Source organism: Anomalospiza imberbis, chromosome 17 (assembly GCF_031753505.1).
Source record: "Anomalospiza imberbis isolate Cuckoo-Finch-1a 21T00152 chromosome 17, ASM3175350v1, whole genome shotgun sequence".
Taxonomy (NCBI): Eukaryota; Metazoa; Chordata; class Aves; order Passeriformes; family Viduidae; genus Anomalospiza; species Anomalospiza imberbis.
The window spans coordinates 14,725,362-14,749,347 of record NC_089697.1 but is presented as its reverse complement, the minus strand read 5'-3'; the positions used below and the strand labels follow the sequence as shown (position 1 = coordinate 14,749,347).

The window sequence follows — 23,986 nt, the reverse complement described above, 5'->3', positions numbered from 1 at the left end:
TAGTAGTAGGTTCAGGGAACAGACAACTTGAATTTACCATTGTTTGTCTCATACACATTACTACTTCTCTGTTCTAGTTGACTTAAAATAATCAGTCCATGTCTTCTTCACAACATCTCTCCGATTCATGCAGTCAGACCTCTCTCTTCTCAGCTATTTGTTTGATTGATTATGCCCAGTTCCTTAGTTCTTCCCAAGAGGTATTACTTCCTTAACATTTTAACATTTTTGCTGGGTTCACCCCTTTCCCCGGTACCTTATTCCTATTCTCCCACTGGCAAAGGATTGTTTGGTTTCCTCTACTTCGTGTTATCAGTATATAAATGAAGACCACTGCCTGGTTTTCATTCCAACGTAACATAATTTCATTACACTGACTCATGATTTTTGGAGATTTGGACCGCTGAACTCTCAGCTCAATTTCAGTTGTCACACGCTACATACCACTCAAACTTTCAAATTATTAGATAGATAAAAAATTTATTGACAGAATATTTTGAGGGTTTTTTAATGCCACAAACTGTAGCTGACATGAGGTAGGTGGGACAATCACAAACGAAGAATCAGGTATCCAGCTGATTTTAAGATTACAATTATATAATTAATTTATTATTAATATAATAATTGGGTTGTGGTATCAAATGGTCCCAACTGCTGCATTAGGCATTGCACAAGCTAAGAAGTCAGTGCAGCCTTAGCAGAAATTACAGTAGTTGTGAATAAAAAAACCAGCAGCACTAAAAGGGGAAGTAATTTGTTTGAGGTTCCAAACTGAGCCTCTGAGACTAAAGCCAGTTTCCTGACCTCCAGTAGTCTTTTAACTAAAGTACACCACTACCCATATCAGGATACTTGTAAAACCTGGGGTTTTTATTATATTTTAGTGTCAATTTCAGCAAGTTACATACAAAAGCCAATACTGTAATGACAAGAAGTAAAAAAATCTCTTACCTAGAAATGCAAATTTTTTGAGTTTGTGAAGCAACAAGCAAAAAAATCCAATAAGTAAAATAGCCTCTGAAAATCATTACAGGCTATTTCTATTTCAAGGAGGAAAACAGTTTTGTTAATTACAGTTTTTCATAAGGAATGCAATCCTCAGATAACAGCCTTGATAAATCATCATTATTTTAATTTTCATTGTTTGTTGCCTCCTAATTTTATTGGTTCCAGGGCTGATAAATTTTTTAATGTATGAAGTTATCAGCAAGTCATTTCTTGCTGTAATCACTATTATCACACTGCAACAAACCACAGATTAAGAATTTGATCCTGAAAGTTGATAATGTGCAACTTGTTCTGAAATTCAGGAACTCCAAAGATCAGCCGAAAGTGCTATTGAAGTTATCTGGACTTTAGCTGGCTTGATATATGTCACTTATCAAGAGAACTTAAATTCTTTCATAACCTCAGTATATCTCTGCTAGAAACAAAAGTACCAATAAACCACAAAACATGGGAAGAAAGTTTTGGATCTGTCTAATTTTTAAAAAGATTCCTTCCAAAACCTAACACTGTTTCCTAGGTCTGGCTGATACAACCCCAAACTACAGTGGCCTCAGAAAAAGGAGAAAATATAAGCCATTTTTTTGCTATTTGTCCTCCCTTGGCACTAAGCAAAGGCTAATAATGATTGTGGTGGAATCAGGAATATTATGTAGAGGTGCCTTTTCTGAACTGACAAGGAAAGCACACACTGATCAGAATAGTTTTCATTACTGGTATGCCAAGTTACGTGAGAGAACTGGGGGCACTGAGCAAGTAAAGCATGTGCTTTTACTTATGGTATCTTCAGGCCAGTTACAAAAGACAGTATCCCTTCATGATCCTGGTATAGTACAAAGCAATTGGAGGGAAGACTCTACGTCAAACCTTTCATTTGCAGAACACTTGCAAGAAACAAAGTGCAAATATTTTCATTTTGAATGTTTTCTGTGAAAACTGTCATATAAAATGATACTTCTAATGCTATTTAAAGGCAATTTCTACTTGTATCAGATTTGTATGTAAATAAAGCTTTGAAAATAAAATGTATTTGAAAAGGAAATCATGTGAAATCAGGCAACTTTTTCTCTTCAGGAGGTAGCAGTATTATTGTACTACGCCAGATCCTTCTAAAGAAAAAATTACTGTCTTTTAATTTTGGGAGTTCTTACATGTACAGCATAGATTCCCTATAGCAATCAGCACTGCGGCGGGTATTGCATGTTTATCAAATGTGCACAAAATTGGCAACTTACTTAAAGGGAGATTTTGTGCAGCTGTTGTTATGATACCGTGGTGTTACTGGGAATACTCTACAGAGCAATGCTGGTATCATAATTGGCTTCCACAAAAGCACATTAATGCAGGCTACTAGATAAAAATGGGTCAGCTTCCACTCACCAGCCAGCTTCAGATGAAAGGCCACTACACTAAAAATAAAAAAATTGTGTGGAAGCCATTAGGTACTAGGATAATTTTTTTTTCTTTTTTATTTCATGTGGGAAGAGCTCATCTCTTTTAAATCCTTGAATATAAATGCTGAGCTGCTCTTTCATCTGATTCTACAGTCACCCTTTGTTGGATGCAAATAACTAACACACACCAAACCCTAATAGCTGAAAAACAAAACATGGCAACACACAGATTCCCGTTGCTCTCAAAAGAATTTACATATATTAGCGATGCCAAAAAAATTCCACATAGTGGACTGTGAAACAAGGTTTTAGACACTATGAATAGCCTCTTCTCCATGATCTTGGTACTCTCTTACCAAAACAAATACAGGTTAAGGAGAGTGAAAAATTTGCAAAAATCACTTTGTGGCAATAGACCTGTATTCACAAACTTGCATGCTCACAAAGCAGAATTTCAAATTCTCCACCTCATATTCAAAGCTTTATTTACCTCTCCTTTAAACTCTGCCCTTGTCTCTTGTCCTTCACTCCCCTCCTGGGTCTTTGCTCTCCATTTGTGCTTCTTGTCTCCTGCTCACACTTCAGATTCCCTGGGACTGTTCAGATTTCTCTGTGCATGGAATAGCAGGTCCCCAAAACTTGTTTAAGTGAAAGGAAACAGTCCCAATGACTTCAGCAAGCTTTCAACTAATTCTGACCCAGACAGGTATTTATCTTTGCATCAGAATATGAAAATTCACTTTTCATTCTGAACACTCCAAGTACTGTTAAATAGAGTGTCCTGCAGGATCAGAAGACATCTGCTAAATAACCATTGCATCTGCATAACATCAACTCCCCAAGGCAGTGGTATGTTATTAGCTTGGGCTCATTCTGCTACTGTGCAGAGCTATGAACAGCATCAGCAAACAGACAACACCCATTTGTCATTTGAGAAGTTAGTCTTCCTTCACTCTGAAGAGATTTTGGGTGCACCCATATTTAGACACAATTTATCCTCAAATAAGCACATTCATCTCCCAGTATTCCTATTGTCTAGACAGACTACTAGGACATATTCTCTAGAGCAGGGGTTAGAAGGATTGAGATTCCCTTGAGAGCCCTTCACAGATTTTAATTGACTTGATTGTTTGGCAATTTTTCCTGATCTCCAACATAAATTTCTTTTTTTGCTCAATTTCATCCCCTCACTTCCTATTATGCCTGACCGAACTGCTCAAAACAATTCTTCTCCTCTCTGCCTCCTGACAATAAGGATGCAGCACAAGCATCTCTTATTAGCACATCTATACTGCAGAATTTATTGGCAATTTTGACTATGGAGTTGACATTTTATACTTCTCTTGAAGAGAAAATAGTGATGGGGGAAAAAAAAGCTATGTTTCCCTATTCTACTTACTGGATAATGTTGTAGTAGGAAAAAAAAAAAAAACAACCTTTTCTTCCGGTTCCTCAAATAACATTGCAAATTCATAAAACAATGGCTTGCTCCCATTAAGCTAAAATTTCAGCTCAAGACTTCTGATGACAATAAACTACTGCATATAGTATTGCTTTAAATTTAGTATTTTTACAAAGAACAGATCATTATAATTGCTCTGTGTACTAAATCTGACATAGAAGGCACAGGAGGAAAAGAACATCTGGAAAATTCTTATACATATAAATTGGATCCAAACACCTAAGGAACAATGGACTCATTTCACAGGTGCACTGAACGACATGATCAGTAGAGCCAGAAGTGTGGAGTCTGGCCTTTGACAGTAAAAAAATTAACTACTGCAGCCTAAGTAGCCCATTACTGACTATAGCTTGGTAAGTCATTCATATCATGTCTGCAAGAACAGTTATATTCCACAGACTAACTTATCCTGACAGCCCTCTGGGCTGCCAAAATATGAGGTAATGCCAGTGTGATAACAGACACATTAGCATGTGGACCCATTTACCTTTGCCCCTTTGTCCACAGAATGTGTTACAGTTCTTGGAAAGGGGTTCTTTGACCCACACCTGCATGAGAGAGCTACAACACAGAGTCAATTTTGCCAAGAGTGGTGAATTCTCTGGAGATAGCCATGTTTTGCTTTTGCACTGCCCTGATAAATTCACAAAATCCTCTCCTGTGTATGTCAAGACCATGTATTGATACTACCCTATTTTTTTCCCATTCATTTCTTCTATGTAACTTGTATGTAAAGTGAACATACTGTCATATCTGCCCAAAACAGTTATGCAACAAGGGAAATGACACACAGTCAATGAGCTTTATGCCCATATACACACAGCATGCCTCCAGTCATAACTGCATGTGTGTTTTCCCAGTGTGTTTTTGTTAAGAGGAGGGATATACTGAGTTAACAGAATTTTAGCATCCCATTACTATATATAATTAGTAGTAACTAATTACAAGTAACAACAACAAAATGAATTAAAGAGAGAATTTGAAGCAAAGCAAGCTGTATGTATTTAAAAAGGCCAATCATTTATGTACATTGTAGCTTCTCATCACTAATGAATCCCAAACCACATTCTCTTTGGGAAATAAAACATTAAAACAGCCTAGGCAGTTTTCTTAGTGGTAGTCAGGAATCAATACAGAACACTTGACTCAGCACTTTCCTGACTGACAATCTCAAAAATGCTGTAGTAAAGATTTGACCAAAGGGTACAGAACGAGCCATTTGATTTATACGCTGGCATTGATGATGAGGTGAAGGACATTGACACAGTGAAGGTGTTGAGCTTAGCCCAACTGCACCTGTTTACTTGCAGTCAAGGGTAACAATACCCTACCTGGCCAAGCTGTTCACAAGCTGTTTGATACTCAGCTCGCTGACAGAGGTCTTTCACACGCTGGTATTTGGGTAGAAAGTTTTCTTCTTGGGCATCTACCTTCTCATTCTCCCTTTTATGCAGCAGTTTACTGGAAAAGAAAAAAAATATTCTTACGTTAATATTACCTCCAACACACAAATACAGTTAGCTGAAAAGACTCAGTAGTTATTTTACGAGTCCATAGCACCTCTGGTAGCCAAAACTTAACAGTCCAGTAGAAACTAGCATTTAGCCTGTCCAATAACATACAAGTTATTCATGTCCTGCTCTCAGGGAGCATACAAAAACATATAAAATCAAGACACTGTGTTACATGCCTGAGTGACAGGCAGTGGTAACTGTCAATATAGACAGACCACATTACATTCTACGGGGCTGTACTTTGCAAATCCCTCATGCCCCCATTTATGTACTAAGGCAGAGGTGCAGAGGGAATGGCCAGCAGTTGAAGATGCAGAGAAGAAGGGCTGTTCATAATCCTGTGATACAAGCAGGAGGGTAGGGGACAGTAGCTGAGAGCCAATTGGGATGTCTTTCCATCTCTCAGTCCAAGTAAACTCCCCTTCCCCCACCACAGGAGCACATTTAGACAGGCTGTAGGCAGAGACCATCCATTCCCTCCAATCACACAATCACTGCCATTAGACATACTGCAGCAGTGTCCCTGCTGGCACAGCTAAATGGCTTTAGCCTGCAGCACAGTGCTGCTTTGGCTTTAGCTATTCAATATCCTTCTATTTAAAAAGACTAGGCTTTGTGATTAACACTTTCCTTACCCTCTTTCCACGAGGAACGAGTCTCTCCATACCTTCATCTTTTTCTTTAAATGAAACCTAGGAGGAAACAAGGAGGAGAGGAAGACACAATTCCCACAAAACCAGTAACCAAGTTATGCCCCAGTTTTCTCTCCCATCCCTAATTTCAACAAGAAACATGCCACGTAACTGCACAAGAGCTCTATGGAGCAGGAACATACGCCTCTCCACTGAAAACCACAGGACATATTTCTCTCACAGGAACTAAATCCACAACAAGTTTACACAGGACAACTTCTTCAACATAAGGGTGTTGAAGGCACAAGAGATTAACTGAATTTTCCTTGTTCACAAAGGATCACATTAAATCAGGATTTTCTGACTCAAATCTGGGCTCTTACTCTGCATCTATCCAAAAACTATCCTATTCTAAAGCAGCTGCTCCATTCCCCCTTTCCCTCCACCCAGCTACATGTAAAGCAAATAGTTCTCCTTCCCTTTTTCTGCTGATTTTCTCTTGCAAGCATTCTTCAGCAAGTCTAATTCTCTTCCTCAGTCTTTTTCCAATGAAAGTACTGATGGAAAGTCTTAAATAAAAACAGCAGTTTTTTAGTGCTAGCCTGTCTTTATATATAGTCTGATACACAACCATCGCCTTCAATTATTTTACTATTTATTCAATGTGAAATGCTTTGCTACAAATGATGCCATGAAGACATTTAAATCTATAACCTACATAGCTAAAGACCTTCATGTGTAGCCCTCTCACTTCTACATAGACTACATCTAGTATATACAGATGCCATGTATGCCATACATCTAGAATATGAAATGTCAAAATGAAAATAAATAACTGAAGGGAGCTGTATATGCCAAATAGTCTTCAGACTTTCCAGTGAATGGATGCACTCAGCTAGATGGCGATTTTAATATATTTTCCTTTAAGTTTTCTGCATGCTGCTGAACACTTGTTCAGTCTCTTGTACAAACACATGCATGCTTCCATGCAACATATTAATTTCTTACCTATTTACCGGTCTCTCAGAATCCAGCAGCTTTAGAATGGATTTACCATCCATATCAGACGGAATATCCAGTCCAGCAATATCTAGAATTGTAGGTGCGAGATCAATATTCAACACAATGTGAGGATTCCTGAAAAAAACATAGGACAAAAAAGTTTAAAGTCTATACAATTATACCAAGCAACTCCAGTTTCCACAGTCCAAGGACCTGAAAAGGCTTATTTTGTGACACCTGGAAATAAAAGAGGACACAATCTGATTCTTTTCTATGAAGGGAATTAACATATAATATATAGATAAGTTACATAACCTCAAGGAGACTAATACAAATATTTAAAACTTTATTACAGAGCATTTTTGAGAAAGCAAAGTAGTTCATAAGGCAAAGTTAGTTAATTTTTGCACAAGACAGTTTAAAAACTGTTGGAAAAACTGTTTGGGTGTCTTACAGAATCAAAATGCCTGCCGAATATGCTGACAGCTTTCTTAAAAAGTAGATTTGGCAGGTTTCAAAATCTAGTATAGAAATGAGTACTTCAGTACCTATCACAGTAGGCATGTTCTGAAGAGAGAGTGAGAAATATATTGCTAGGCACTAGTAACAACTAAAAGTGACTGTTAATTTACAGTATGAGACAGAAAAAGGAAAGGGATGAAGAAAAAAGCAGCACAGGGGGAACAATTATGAAGAAAAAAAGTGAGAAAATAACAGCTTGAACTACATGCTAACACTACATGCTACAGCACTAATCATGTTGAATCACCGTGTTTTGATGTACAGGCACAAAGACAGGATGGGACCAGATGGGCTGAAATAAATATTAGTGCAGAATTCCAGCTCAAAATACAGGACAGAAGAAAGCTGTTAAAGTCACACTATTTAATGAGATACTATTTTAAAATTACTACACCTTTGAGAGAGTAAGCAAACAGGCACTGACAAGCATATAGGTGATGAATTACATTTATGTACCTGATTTGATTTTAATTACTAATAATTATTATGTAGCATCTTTGGTAACTGAAATGAGAGGTTAGTAATGACTTGCTACGGTGATTACTATTAAAATTTCCCTAGTACCAAAAGGGAGCCATAACAATTATTCTGCAGGAAAAACATAAGATGCACAAAAAACATGGATGACTGAAGTTCTACCATTTAAAGAAAATCAGGTTGAGAGGGAAGATCAATTTATTATCTGATATATTCCCTCTCCAAGGTGTTTTATCCTGTTTTTCCTATTTGCTCTACTGTGACAGGCTCTGTTCTGTTAAGACCCTGTCAAGCTGATTCTTTCAATTCTAACAGAAACATGTTTTCATCTTCAGAAGTCTTTTAAAAATAAGATTCAGTGGGAAGGTTTCAGAGCTTTTATGGATATCTAGGTGTAAAGATCCTAGAACTACAGTAGACCCAATGTGGCTGGTCTCTAGCCTTATATGTTGCAAAAGCACTAGCTCAGTCATTTGGGCTATGTTAGCATTTACTCTCTAGGAAGGCCAAAAACTGCAGTCAAAGTGAAAGAGAGCAGGTTTTTAGAGGCCTGTTCCAGCTCATTTGAAATTCTGGGCTGCTGCAGACAAAACTCTTTCAGTACTGAGGTAATATATTTAGTCCCAAGTGAGGAATCCCTCCCTGCTCTTTAGAGAATATTGTTTTTTTCACATGCAAAACTGCTGAAAATAAATCAGAAACACAGTGCAAAATCTACAGAATTTAACATTTTTCTGCTTTCAGATAATGTGAATCAATGAATTTAACCAGCATTTGGAATGAGAGGTTTTTAATAACTATTTGCTATCATATTACATACTAGGATCCATTCCTCTGTGGTGAAGAAAAAGTTGCGTGTGGAAGATTGTGTGTGTTAATTATGCTAAGTCATGCACACTGATATAAACATTAGGCAGCAATTTATGGCACTCTGTCCAAAATCATTACCTAAGTGGAAATATTTGCTATGTGAAATAATTGCTTAGAAAGTGTATTTACTTAATTTTTTAGCTGATCAAAGCTACCATTTTAATTAATGGTTACACTATACATGCTTGTGTGCATCCATATAACAGCCCTAACCATGTAGTCTCAGAGAATGAGCAAAAATAATATTTTGTGGATGCTAATATATGAGCTGGTCTTTATAAACTTAAACAAGTGCCTCCAATGTTCAGCAATAATTATCTACATTATACAGTATATTTTTAAACTTTAAAGTGACAGTTACATGTATAACTTGCACTCCTCAAAAGAATGCAAGTGTTTCCTAGATTGGACAAAATTCAAAGTGATTTTTCAACAATATCCACAAAAGTGCAGTGGCTTGTGCTGCACACCGATGCAAGCAAAAAGGCAATGGCCTCGAGTTTGTTATACCATCCTGTGCTATCAGTTTTGCTTTCTAAGGAGGCATATTTTTCTGCCAAAAAAAAAATAAGCAGGATGGGCAGTACTTTGTGCCTTCATTTGGCTGCCAGGTCAATACAACTATAGATGCGAACATGAAGTTTTCAGGTCACAACACACACAAAAGCAAAGAACTTACAAGGACCCAGCCTCCACATTTGGTCCTCGGACATAGAAAGGGACTCTGATATCAAACTCATATGGCATGGACTTCCCTTTCACCAGCCCAAACTGCCCAATATGATAACCATGGTCTGCTGTGTATATTAAATACGTATTTTCCAGTTCTCCTGTTTCAGCCAACATATTGTAAATCTGAAAAAAAGTGAAACAAAATATGAAATTTATTCCACTGAGTACCTCTACATGTGGAATGCTGCATATCACATTCTGCTATGTGTAAGATACAAATAACAACTAAGGAAGGATAGCACTGAGTTATCATAATGAGCCACTCTGAATAATACATAATCACATCTTAATTTTACTAACTGAATATTGCGGCTATTACAAGACAAAATTCTGTTTTAAGGTAAAACACATTAGCATGCCATTTCAAAAATGTTTGGGTTCAGTATTTTGCATGAGAGCTGTCAAGACAGTACTAAATACATACAGTAACAGAGATAAAAGTTTCAAGGTGTCACTTCAAAATTTTCTCTTCACTTTTATCTTCTTGCAGCAAGTAGTTTTAATAAAATGACAGCCCTTTGAATCTCACACATATTCAGGTAGCACTCAACAACCTTGCCTTCAGACAAATGACTCCCCATTATGCAGAATATTTGCAAAATATCTTCCAGATAAAAATCACTCAAGTCATACTCTCTTCAGTATGGAGAACTAAAAGGAGAATTAAATGAGAATACTTCTACAGATTTACATAAGATACTATGTGAAATGTACCAACTTGAGCATCTAAGATCGATTTTTATGTGACATTTTAGCTTGAGAAAGGTGAGAAGGTGGTGGGATACCACCAAAGTGGAGCCTCCCACAAGTGCAAAACATGAGCACAGGAGAAAACCTGTTGTTGTGTTGGTCTGGGAGTTAATTTTTGGTTCTTTTTCAGATTGTTTTGTTTGCTGGTTTGGCTTTTTTTGGTTTTTGTTTTGAGGGTTTTTTGGTTGGTTTTTTGGGGTTGTTCTTCTTTGTTTTGCTTTTTTTGAGTGTGAGATTGCTTTGTTTTTTCTTTTTAATTTTGAAAAACTAGTAACACACATAATTCAGTAGAAAAAGATCAGGCTAACTTGGTAATTAGAACTAAAAACCAACCTAACTGATTTTGCCTGCTGTGAATCACCCAGAGTGAAAGTCTTTTACTAAACTGGAAATATAAATTGTGTGGTAAAATCACCAATTTCCCCTAATGCTGGTATCTGATCCACCTAAACAGCTTCATTAACATGAAGCAGAGATCATATTTGCCTGAATTGGTAATTATAAGACATTAGTAACAAGCTTATGCAATGCCATCTACATAAATCTCATTTTTGCCTTAGAGGAAGACTCTAATTTTATGTTCTACCTTTTTAAAATAAGAAGGCCAAGAGATAAGCAGAAAATTGCAACACCTTTAAATCTGCAAAACCAGTCTTCTTCAGCATAGCTTTTAGTGAATCCAGACGTTTTGTTGAAGACACATAGTTTGCATTAAGAAATCTCATTGTTACACAATGCAGACAATTTTAAAAGTACTAATCTACATATTTATTTACTTCCAGTATTTAACCTCCTCCCGGATCATTCCAGTTAGGACTCCTGTATCATCACTTTTTGCTGCTGCTGCTTTCTTCTCTCAGAAGCTCAGTGTTACAGGATCAAAATAGACACACATTTAGGTAGTTATTTCCAACAGGATGTAGGATGACTTTACCAGAGGATACATTTTTAGGATTTATGATGTGTAGTTTGTCAGGCAATCCCTTTCTCTTTCCCTTTATCAGTAGTGGTTCTGTGGCAAAAAAAACAGCTTGTTCACACCACCCAACTCAGGGTAGCTGTCTTTAGGAGATGAGGACCCTTACACATTGAATAAAGAGACAAAACGATCAGAGGTGAGAGGATTACACATTATTAAAAAATGGATAGTTTTTTAAACAGTCCTCCTCCTCCTTCTTTCTCCTTTATCTTCATACAAAGGACAATGTGGAGCTTAACTCAAGAAACAAGCACCTCTTTAGCCAAAAAACAAAACAAAAGTGACTATTAATCTTACCATCTCCATAGAGTCATCCACAGACATGAGTGTTTGAAGGCGCTTTCTCTGTAGCATGTTAGTGAACTCCATATGTATAGGCTTCATGGGACCGGTGTACCTCATTATCCAGTGCTTGTCTGGGTTTGGAGCATAATTATAACTGGGAGTACTAAGGAACGGAGAGAAAATCACAATGTTTTAGCCTAGTAGAAAAAAGCCATAGTAATGAATATTAATTTCCATTTGATCAACACTGTAGGACGTACTATCTGGGGTGCACAAGAAAATATTATTTTTGAAATGTCTTCTACTTTCACGTTATGAAAGATGGGAAAATGAAAACCACTTGGGGGGGAATAAAATCTGTGAAAACATTAAACACACCTTATATTTCCAAAGATTTTGAGCTAACAAGTACACATTTCAAGGCCAAGAGACTCAGCCTCAGAAGACTTAACTCCACAAGTATGATCAGGATGAAGCATGTATTACAGAGATCCTACTCATGCAATTGCTTTGTTTTCACTCTGCCCACATTAGCACCAAATAGTAAGTCTTGTGCAAGCTGTTTAAAAATAACTATAGAACTTGCTGTAAAGGTTCTACTATGTTATTTAACAGCTTTTTACAGTTCAGCACGACTGGTTACTTGAATATTGTCACACTTATGCACCAGAGGAGCACAGGCACTCTGCCTACTGGTATCCAATTACATGTGAGCAGCAGAAGTGGAAAAATAGCTGGACTTTAAAGACCTGTGAAGAAAAGTGGGATGAGGAAATAGGGCTGTGTTTTGAAGACTTATTCCAGCCACCAACTCCTTTGCTTGAAGTCCCAGCAAAATCACAAGAACCTAGCTCAATGTCTCCCTGTAATCTCACTATCCCTCCAAGTTCTCATGGTCCTGGGACATCATTAAAGTGATGAGGAAAAATATTGTCCATAGTTTCGCATGGTTGGAAGTTCCAGCAATCACATTTCTATGCATAATGAGTTATAAACATATTAGTTTATAAAGTTATAACATATTAGTTATAAAGTTATTATAAACATAATAACTTTAGTTTAGCTGAACCTAAATAAAAGGTTTATTTTACCACCATGATGTCAACTCTCTGCAAAACCAACTCACTAAAAGCTATTATTATAGCTTACATTTGCAAGAAATACTGTTCTTATGTACTATATTTATTCCTTATTACTTCAGGATGAAGACCACATTTTACAATTTCTTCACATCATGGCTCAAACACTTCATGCACGGAGTCAATCATTAAAAATTACTTTCCCTACATAATTTGGTTAGGCATCCTTTTTTCATTCAAAGCATTAGTCTCAGTCTATGCAAATGTAAATACTCATTTATTTTCCTCTTAGCATCACAGAATTTCCTAATAAATTCTTATTTGAGAAATTTCTACTTTTGATTTTGTATAGGCAACAGAGCAGCAAGGTTATTAAAAGTTATTGAGCTAAAAAATAATATAAGTTGAAACTACTCATTAAAATACTGCATATGTAATGTATCTTTGAATATGACAGTCTTATGAGATTTAATATAAATGTTAAACTAATAATCTGACAGTGACATTTTTTATGCCGAAAGTCTCTATTAGATGCTATCTGAAAAATGTACATATTTGGCAAGGGGAGGCTTCTTCATACAGGGAGGAAAGGGCTGGTGCCTATTCTCTCTGTATTGTTAATAGTCTCTTGAATTTCAGAATGTTATTGTGGTTGAAATAATGACATTGCCTCTTTGAAAATGCTGACAGTTATGGAAACTGTTGCTATGTGATGCCCAGAATCAATCAAAAATGCTTCGCAAACTCCTTTTCCGCTTACTTTGTGACTTCCTGTCTGATTTGAAACCTCTCACTATTTAATCCAACCAAAACCCACAATTTTCTTTGATTACTACAAATGTAACCTTTTAATCCTTAACAGGTTTGTCTGTCTTATGGGAAAAATACAAAAAATTAACCTTCCTAGAAACTAGCTGAGACAACTTCTTCCAAAGTACCTAGAAGGGAAGCCCCAGACAGATTGTATTTGACCTTAAAAAAGATGGATGGTAACACGTACCCTCTATTGAAGTAACATTTCTGATCACTGTTAAACTGCCCAGCTGCCACATTCTCTATAGCTCACAATATAGGCAGCAATAAAGGAAAACCACGTAGCTGAGGGATTTGCTCTGCGAATAATTTTCAAACAAGACAAGACTGCAGATGCACATGGAGAGGAGATGGAGAATGAGATGGAGAAAGTCTGCAGTACAGGGCAGAATGGTCATATCAGCCAGAACATAGTATAGAATCAAGAGAACAACAGCATAAATTAGCCACAGAAGTACATACCAGAGCTCAGAAGCAAAGCAGCAGACTGACGAAAATCCATACCACTGGCTTTTAGCTATTACTAGCAACGTCACATGATGCAGTATGTACATCAGACAATGCCAAGCACTACTCTCCCGCTTTCCCCTGGCTTTTCTTTTCCACAGAATCCACTTACAGACTTCATCAGCACTGCCACAGGAAAAGGTGGAGGATCATACCACCTGGTATACTGCCTTTTGCTTTGGGGACTAGGCAAAGACTTTGTTCAGGGTATTGCTTACTGCTTTAGGGCAATTTGTAACTGCTCCACCTGCATTCTGATCCCTCCTTATAATATCCACATGACAATGAAACAGTAAAAACTGCCTGCAACCCCTTATCATTGGGGACAGACCTATCTGTCACTGAGATTCCCTGTAATTTGGGAACAAGGGGAAAGATGGAAAGCAGAGAACTAATTTACATCATTCCCTCACTGTATGTACATGTTCTGCATTTTTACATTTACTCTTAAACCCAGGCCAATGAAAACGCTGGCAGATTATTATTATTATTATCATCATCATTATTATTGTTATTGTCATTATGCAGTGCTGGAAAATTTGTTTAGAAGACAGCTGTCAATTTCTTTGTGTGAGATGTACAAAAAAGTCCCATTTTATGTTCATATCCAAAAACAGTGTTCTTTAATCTACCTGGAGAATCTCTTTTTTTCCAAACAAAACTTCTTTTTGAGAAGTGATACTTCCTGTGCAATTGTTATCACTGTAAGAAAAGTCACCTAAAATAAAAAATAAAACCCAACAAAAGTGTAATTACTTTATAATTAGGAAGATAAACCTAATTTTGTGAACAATCAAATTTAAAGTACTAGCAAAAGAAAAATAGACGTATATAGTCTGTATTTTTCATTGCTTCAATCCTTCTACTCTTTTTCATTCAGCTAGAAAGTAAATTGCTACAGAATGTTGCATTATAATCACCTCCAAGATCCAAATACCTTCCAAAGGAACCCAATAAAACTAAGGTCAATACTGGATATAAGCCATGAGAAGTTGCTCATTGGGCATTTCTGCAATTTTCATTTCAAAGAAAATGAAAGAGCATAAGATGACAAACAAACAAGAAACACTTAATTGCTGATGGTCTGTGCCATAGATTCTCTTGGACACAGCAGAAAATAATGAAATATAAAATTCTAAACTACGCAGTAACCAGAAAATAAAACAAAAAGAAACTTCTCTCAGGCTCTATTTTAAATAAAACAAAAAAGCTCAAATGACTTTCACTGGACTTTGGGCTAGCCTGAGGAGCTTTGGCCATCAACCGACAATTATTTCCATTAGTTCCCAGCTCCTCTACAAACAGAATTCCCCTCAAAAAGGGAGGGGGAGGGGGCAACACACAGGAAGAAAGTTACAGATGTTGAACATCAAGGAAGGCATGAAGCCAGTACTTAGAAAACTGCAGGAATGTTTTCAGTTGCATCAAGAGGTGATTTGGGAGAAGCATTTGTTTTGCCTCCATGTGAGGAGATACCTGTAGTACAGCATTAAGAGCTGTACATGCAAAATGCCTCTGTGCTATAAACAAGAAACATCTCAACATGGAGCTTATGAAGATGCTCCTTCAGGAAGCAGGTGATACTGCTTTTGGGATCTGTTCAAGACATTTTATTGGGTCATGTGCAGACCTACCAGCTCATTCAGAAACAGCCTGTGTAATTTGGTGCTGCAGGCTGTATTTCTGTTCTTTCCATAAAAGAAACAGGAGTAATATGTATTGCATACTATAGTTTATAAGTAAGGTCAGGGAGATAGAGTTTCTTCCCCTGAAGAGATTATAGCCCAAGAACCAAATTTTGGTCACCCTGCTCAGAATAAAAAGTGCTTTATTTCCCAAATAGGCTGTAACAATGTCCGATGAATTCAACACTAATCTTCCCATTTATCTCAATGAGCTACAATTCTGAGTTCTAGATGCAGCAGCCATTCTCAACACACTTGTACTGGTCTGAGGAGGTACCAAAAAAAAAAAAAATCTGGAAACTCTTCTTATATATTTGTGACAAAGTTATGCCAAGAGTACTATAAAGAAAACATTTTTCCCCTGAGGTACCCAGAACTTCCATATTCCAGAACCTGAAAATCAATCAAAGTTTTTGTTTTTTCCTTACATGTGTTCTGAGGCATTAGGAAAGAGTTGTGAGTACTGAGGGGCTGAATCTTCAGGACCATGAGGAGCAGCATGGCTTATAACCATCAGTACAGGCCTGTGAGGATACATCTTCTTTGATATTCTAAAGAAGGTAATACTGTCATTTGTAATCAGATCAGTCAGATAATCCTGCAAGTAGAAGCAAAAGTATAATGAGACACTTGAAAAGGAATTTCAAACTGGGGGGCAATAGGAAGGAGAGGTCTCAGGTATCATAAGAAATAGGAAAAAAGAAGCTACTTCACTTAGAATGGTACGAGGAGGAAGTAAGTCACAGATACTAAAAACTCAAAAAATTAGAATCAAATAATTCTTTCTTCACTGCCTAGAAATACAAAAACCAACAGCTTCTAGCTTTTTCTCAGAACTGAATGGCACTAAAGGAGATCAAACCGTACCCTTTCTTCCTAAAGTGGGTAACTACATGATGAAAAACACAATACTAAATACAATGACCAGGTATGAACAAAAAAAAATTATCAGTGTCAGTACCTTCAAGGTGCATAGTCCAACCTTACATCATAAAAATACTTTGAAAATATGAATGGCTTGATGTTCTTTTTTTTTTATCTTCTTCTAAACCAGAAATCACTAAACGAGAAGATGGTGGGCTAACTGAACTAAAGACTTTATTCAGTATTACAGTGACAATCTGATTGAGCTATAGCCCTATCATGCATATTGTTGAGAATTTAGAAAACTTCCTGTAGAAGAGCTGGACTATCTCTGTATTTTCTAAGTAGTATAATTATATCACTCTTAAGATATCTGCAAGAGCTATAGGGATTGAAGACAGGTTTTTTAAATGAAAAGCCATGCTCTCCCTAAGGTGCTTCCCTGGAAACACTACAAACATAAATACCCCTCAAACATTAGCCCCCCTCCCCTTAAAAATCACCTCCAAATAACTGTCATGTCACAGCAGAATGTAAAATCAGACATAACATCCGCCTCTGGTCAAGCCAACAGGTACAAGGTGTGGTACAGACTGGATTGCATCTCCTTTTGAGTACAGCTTTCTGTCCACAGTTAAGACATTTGCTCCTCTTCACCTCTGTCAATGTCCTTGGTCTGAGAAGTCAGCTTGTCATTCAAAGAAAACCTTTTCCATGGACTATATTTACTTCCCCCAGGTTATTTCTTGTCTATCCCAGAAGAAGGCTGGCAAAGCTTCCACTTATAATTTTACACACTTGTACAACACAAGGCATGACTGTCATGAAACGGCCGTGATTATGACTGTTACTGGGATGGCATTTTCACTCTAAATAGGCATTAAATGAAGGACTTCGCTCATAAAAGTACGCAGGAGATGGGAAAATGCACCAAAGCAAAGCTGACTTCTGAACATGCTTTCAATGCCTGAGACAATATTCATAGTCGAGAGAGAATACTTAAGTGCTCTCAAAAATGCACTGCCATGAATCTTCATCATGCTGCTTCTTTAAGCTGGTCAATCACTTGAAGTGCACAACTCATCTTTGATTTAGCCATTACAAGAGTATAGTTTTCCAATTTAATTTTAAAGATACAGATTTCCACATGGTCAAAGTGAAAATCACTGCAAACTCAGCAATTACGTGGCCAAAAGACCAAACAGAAACATTTCACTGAACTGATTTCTGAAGGGGTTTTTTTAAAGGTCCATACAGTAGAGGTTGTAGTTGTACAAAGTTAAAGTTAATCTAAAAAATGTTGACCAACACTGAAAAAGAAAAATCAAAGTAGAATATATCCTGTAAGAAAATCTGAAAGAATTTAATTTTAAGAAGAGTTTAGCAGTTACTTTAGAGGACAGAATAATCAGTGATTTTTTTTTCTAGTTTTCCACTGGCACATAATTACCATTAACTATGTTAAACAGATAGGACTAAAAAAATCATCTGATTATATTGGTCATTGCTGGAAAATCACATTTCCAGCAACAGAAATGGCAGGAAAGAAAGAGAAAGGAGTCTTCTATTTCAACTTCTGTCTGCTCATTTGAACTTCATTGTTAACATCAACCGGTGCTGTTGCTCCACACACTGTTTTTTACTGTAGCTGCTTTTTATGCAAGAATATGAAGATTATAAAAAGTTTGTATTTCCATCATCCTTATTTTTTACTTATTACCAAACTCTGTAAGAAAAAACTAAAACAAGCAAAATGTAAACATTTTCAAGTCTTGCACACACAAAACAGAGCAGAAGGTATTGGAATATAAAGCTCCCTGTTCGCTCCTTGCTACAATGGAGATGGAGAACAGTGCCTATGAAATCACATGGCTGACACTGTTCCACACAAGATATATTTCCAACATAACATTTCAGTACACAGCTGTAAAGATTAGCTCTGTCGTTCTTCACAGATCTGAAGGAAAATAGAAGATAAATAATCTGTACACTAGTTTGCCCCTTCCCCTTAGCAGCTGGTGATGGAGAATGTAATCCTAGAAGACTGTGAAGTTTTCTCTCTCAGCACAAAGTACATTCAATTATAAAAGGCAAATAGGGCAAAGAAAAGTGGAAATCCCAGACATCAACTTTTTAAAGGAGAAACTGGCTGTGAACACTATGTTAATGAAACACAAATAGGAAGGCAGAATTTTCGATCAATAAGAGAAAGTGAACAAAACAAGTGTTAAACAAATACACATTAGAAATCACTCCAGAGTGAGTCCGCTTCCTTAGTTATACACTAAAACTAGAGCAGTTTATGGATAGATTTAGTCACCATCATACTACAGAGTCACTTCTGCCTACTTTAGGACTTCAGTAAAGCTGGTTCCTTTGGAAAGGAACACTTTTAGCTGAAATAAACATATTCCTGACTGCAAGCAGGTATTGAACTGTAACGTGTTAGATGAGGGAAAAACGAAATTGAATTTGACAATGACGATGAAGCATTATTCTAAGTTTGGTCAGGATATAACGTCCTTGAAAAGATATTAAAAACCACATATATCTGTATGCACAGAAATACAAATATAAAAGTTAAATTCTCCACTTATTCAGAATTATCATAAATTTTACCAAGATTCCATGAATACTCCCTAGTATTGCGGCTGTGAAAGAAGTTCCTTAAACTAAAAGGGTGGGTCTAGCTGGAGGGAAATGGGTTCTTATCTCATGAATACCTGTGTAACTCCACTGCCACAATAATCATACAAAGCACAGAAATAATTAACCTGAAACATTTAAGTCTACTTTCACATCTTCAGCTTGTAATATTTAACACAGTCTCAGAACATTTTACTTGTTTACACTGTTACTAACAATGTTTTTGGTAACATAACCCTCCCAGAATGGAAGGTAACAATGTCCCAACACTACTGTTACTGGTTATAGATAATGTTACACATAGCAGCTTTCAAGTACAAAAAGAGACTGAAACCATAAAGTGCAGCTTCCTTGTGGTCATGTCCAAATGCTAATAGAAATAAATCAACAGAACCTACCCTGGAGTAGTCATATCCATGCTTCTCCTTCACTCCATTTCTACAGAGTGTGTAGTTGTAAAATCGAGAATTTTTAAGTAATCCAACCCATTCTTTCCAACCAGGAGGCACGTAGGAGCCATTGTATTCATTAAGGTACTTTCCAAAGAAAGCTAGTGGTAGAGAAAGTAGAAGCATAGTAAGAAGGCATAACAGTAACACCATCATTAAATTGATTCATTCCTTTCTGTTTTTTCTTAAAGTAACTTTGTTCTCTCCATTACAAGAGACCTAAGATAAGTTCCAAGTCTTAAACTTGCCTCTGATTTTTTGTTACTTATATCTCCATAATGCAGGTATTTTGATTTACAACCTATGTACAGGAGAAACTGGACCACGATTACCATTATACTTTCTTTTTCAGTACCTGATATATTTGTCAGACCACACATTTCTCCTCCCAGATTCTTCTCTTCATCTCATTCATCATGCTGAGCTGCATCTATCCACCTATTGGTGCCCCATGAAACTGCACTTACCACCAAGAGTGTGAAATTAGAACTCACGTTTTAAGATATTAACACTCTACATTTCAACATGAATGCTGTGCATTAGCTATTTTGAAAATGTGTTCAGAGTACTGCTCTACTGACCTATTTCAAGAGACAATTTTCCAGAGATTCACTTGGGTTCTGAGCATGAGTCTTAATTACACATAAAGATTTCTTTACCTCTCTAAAATCTTTTACTTCTGTATCTGAAACCAGTTTTCCCCAGCCCAAAGTTGAACATTTGCCCAATCATTAGTATAGTAATGAAGTGGGGGGAGAGAGAGAACACTTCTGTCCTTTTTTCAGAATTATATCTAGCAAAAATTACTTTTAATACTTTTTGTCCCCTAAGAGACAATCAGAGGGAAACAGATGAGAAAGTACTCTCAGCATTGCATAGAACAACCAGTTAGCCCAAAGGTCAAGTTTTGTAAGTCTCTGAGATGTCCTGGAGGTATCACAACAATTCAGTTCCTAGTTGAGCAAATCACTTCTAAAAATTAAGTCTGACGTCTACATCACTTGGTTATTATTTTTAACAATGGCCTGCAGTCCTTCTTCAACTGCAAAAGCTACCTGTTCTGCAAACAGGATGTTATTCTGATTTGGATAATCTGTTTCTTTATATGCAGATAACATGACAGAGAAGTGCAATATGGCATAGTGGCTAGGGCACTGGAGGGTAGATCTTTATTCCAATTAATTATTTTATAATGGCAGAGGTGGACCTCCCACAACCACTCTTCTCCTGGTTCAAAACACACGATTGGTGAGAAAGGGCATTTTATTAATTCTTTGTATAATTCCAGTATGGGCCGAGCAGCACAAAGAGATATTGACACATTACCATACAAGCAGCAACTTTTCCCTTTGTTAATATGTTCATTTATCTGAATAGGGTTAGCTGTGCTATAGGGTACTGCTCAACAGGAACAAGGAGGGGAAGTTAGTCAAAATGTGTACTGCATTTGCTGCATACTGAGCCACATTCAGCCCTAACATAAATTAAGGGAACTCTCTCAGAAGAATCACTGAAGCAAAAGTGTCCTTCTGCCAGGCTGCAATTGACCCACCATCCCTAGTTCTTTTGAATTTCTTAAGATAAATATGTCTTTTCATTTCCTGACTGCAGAGAAGGCTGACAAAATACTCTACAACCAGTCATCATTTAGCCAGCTGGACAAACAGAAAAGAGAAACTTTCCTCATTAAGTACTATCAAAAGAAACTTCAAATATGTATTCCAATATAACATCTTGGTATTTGTTGCTGCAGAACCAAAACATGCAACAATGCATTGTGCATTGTAAAACCCATCTCACAGAAAGATGCATATCTTCATAGAAAAGAGATCCTTATAAATGTTTACACAGGAATGCTTGGCAGAGAACTGCCTTTGAAATGTTTGTCACAGGATTCGTTTCCTTTCTATTCTAATCATGTCCTGCTCTAGGCTGAAGTACCAGCATCCGCTATTTTAAGTTAGTCATGATTCAGATGTAGTTTTCAGTGACTTTTCTAAAGATTAATTCATCAGCTGCATTGGTTTACTTACATAAACTGTCCTTCTTGCCCAGTTTCCCACATTATGCTATAGGACAATATACTGAGATTGGGAACTCAAGTTGTGGGAAAGTGTAGTGGCTGCCTAACAAGAACACGTGTTGCTGTTCAGCATACTGGTAGTTTTTAATTTGTGAGGCCAGTTAATGCAGCAGTCAAAATACCTGTAACGCACATTGCCTCAATGCCTTCCCTTGTAGAAGGAAAACCCACCCTCTGTATTCCCGTGATATTTAATTGATTGACATAAAGTGACAGCAAGCCTGTGCATGACAGTCAAAATCCTGTATGTTATGGCCAAAGACTGAATTTCCCTCGAGCCCAGCCTCTCTATTCTTCCAAGTATAGCGCCTAACAAAGTTGGTCAAGCTTTTTAAAGTGCCAAAGTCAAAAAATAAAAAACTGACAATGAAGGCTGCTGACATCCTTCATTGTGGATAACTCCAGACTAACTGGAGAACAGAAATGAATGCCAGCCTCCTAATTATGGTAATTTCCATTTAAATTTGTATAACAACATGTTACATTTAACTACATGAACGAGGATGTCATTTTCACCTTATGATCACTTTGTACTTGTAAAAACCCTATTTCTATGAGTTCCAGTAAATTTAGTTTCCAAATTAAGAGAGCTAGACTGAAAACATAATATAGGTTCACTAAGATCTTGGGCCTAAATTTAAACATAAGGTTAATGTAAAAAATATAAGACATATGAACACCAGGACACTTGCAATAGCTATAGAGTTGTGAAATACAGCCACTAAATATAAAAAGTATTGCAACAGACAAAGCTCAGTAAACACAAACCAAATAATCTGTGTAGAATAAAACATTAACCTTGGTTTGGTATGCATATGCTCATCGGTATTGGTGCCAGGAACAATAAATGGAGGGAAACAGCAAGCACTTAATAAGGTATGTGCACTTCCCCTAGTTTATTTCTTTCCAGATTAATTCAGGTCTTCATTTTAGAAAAACAAAACAAGGAAATCACTTACTTAAGACCATGACTTTTAAGTAATAACAAACAAAACTCAAGTGAATAGTTAGAGAGAAAATGATGACCTTGTTACAATTACTGTTCAAGTCTTATACTGCTTTCTAGAAACATCGAGTAACTATGAATTCAAGGGAAAAAATGCATACTATTAATAACGAATATAATACAATACTGCAGTACATATACACTATAAATAACACAAAAAGAACCAGGTTTATGACCATTTCTCATCATGACAAAAGCCATTAGCAAGAAATGTAAAAAAACCACTGTCACAGGCAAGGACCTAAATCTGATGTTGGGGGAAGCAAGATGGAATTAAGTGTGAAACATATGCTACATGTTTTCTGAAATCCTGTCTACATGATATTTGTTCCCGAGAAGCACGCATGCTTCTCAGGAGTACATTTCATCTTGCGAATTATTCCTAAACACCTTTCTGGGAATTGATTGTCTAGAGAAATCATACCAGCTGACGGCCCCAAAGCACAAAAGGAGCAGTCCCTTCTCTCTCATTCTTAATTTGCTTCATATATCAGTTTTATGAAAAAAGTCAAAACACTAATTCCTTTTCATAGCACCTTTCTTCGTTGTTCTGCACACTTCAGGTAAATGTAGGCCATATTCTAGGTTTGCTAGGTCTTCAGCTCAAGCATACACAGTATTTTATTCCCACCTTCTGAAAAACAGGAGTCTTGGGATTTTTGTTGGCTGTTTGTAAACAAAAAATTCCTTAAGTAAAAATACAAGGAAGCTAAACCAACACCAAGACTTAAGCTCTGGCATTATGCACTGCTGCAGTCAAGAAGAAATTAGAATTAAAAGATGTACATTAGCCTCTGTACTAAGTCTAAGGTAAGTCTAAAGAAGCTTTCAGATGGACCCAGCCTTGATCTTACCTGTCCTGTACCCTGTATTGTTGAGGTACACTGCAAAGGTGCGTGTTTCATGCTGAGCCTGCCAGGATGGAGAAGAACAGTTCTCATTGTTAGTGTAAGTGTTGTGGTTGTGGACGTACTTCCCCGTCAGGATAGAGGAGCGAGATGGGCAGCACATGGGTGTTGTCACAAAGGCATTGATGAAATGAGCACCTCCGTGTTCCATGATACGTCTTGTTTTATTCATCACTTGCATAGAACCTGAAAGAGGGAAAACATTTCAGAAATATTTTCTTTCAGTCACAAGAGCTCAGATGTCACATTAGAGACCAGAATGAAGCACAAGTAGTAAGGGCACTGTTATCTCTGAGTGAACCAAATCCAGAGAGATTACTGA

At 36.9% G+C, this 23,986-nt stretch overlaps 1 protein-coding gene across 4 annotated transcripts in view; it reads right to left on the bottom strand.

Annotated features, from left to right (window-relative positions):
* The window catches only part of SULF2 (sulfatase 2), an 84,534-nt gene that overhangs the window by 18,573 nt on the left and 41,975 nt on the right, over nt 1–23,986 (bottom strand). For all 4 annotated transcript variants that reach the window (XM_068208132.1, XM_068208131.1, XM_068208133.1 and 1 more), the window contains exons 3-10: nt 23,611–23,850; nt 19,617–19,768; nt 16,137–16,306; nt 11,637–11,787; nt 9,558–9,733; nt 7,016–7,144; nt 6,011–6,067; nt 5,193–5,322 (exon numbers count right to left, since the gene is read on the bottom strand). In XM_068208132.1, the coding sequence (XP_068064233.1) occupies nt 5,193–5,322; nt 6,011–6,067; nt 7,016–7,144; nt 9,558–9,733; nt 11,637–11,787; nt 16,137–16,306; nt 19,617–19,768; nt 23,611–23,850 (1,205 nt within the window). The remainder of the gene's footprint in view (nt 1–5,192; nt 5,323–6,010; nt 6,068–7,015; nt 7,145–9,557; nt 9,734–11,636; nt 11,788–16,136; nt 16,307–19,616; nt 19,769–23,610; nt 23,851–23,986) is intronic.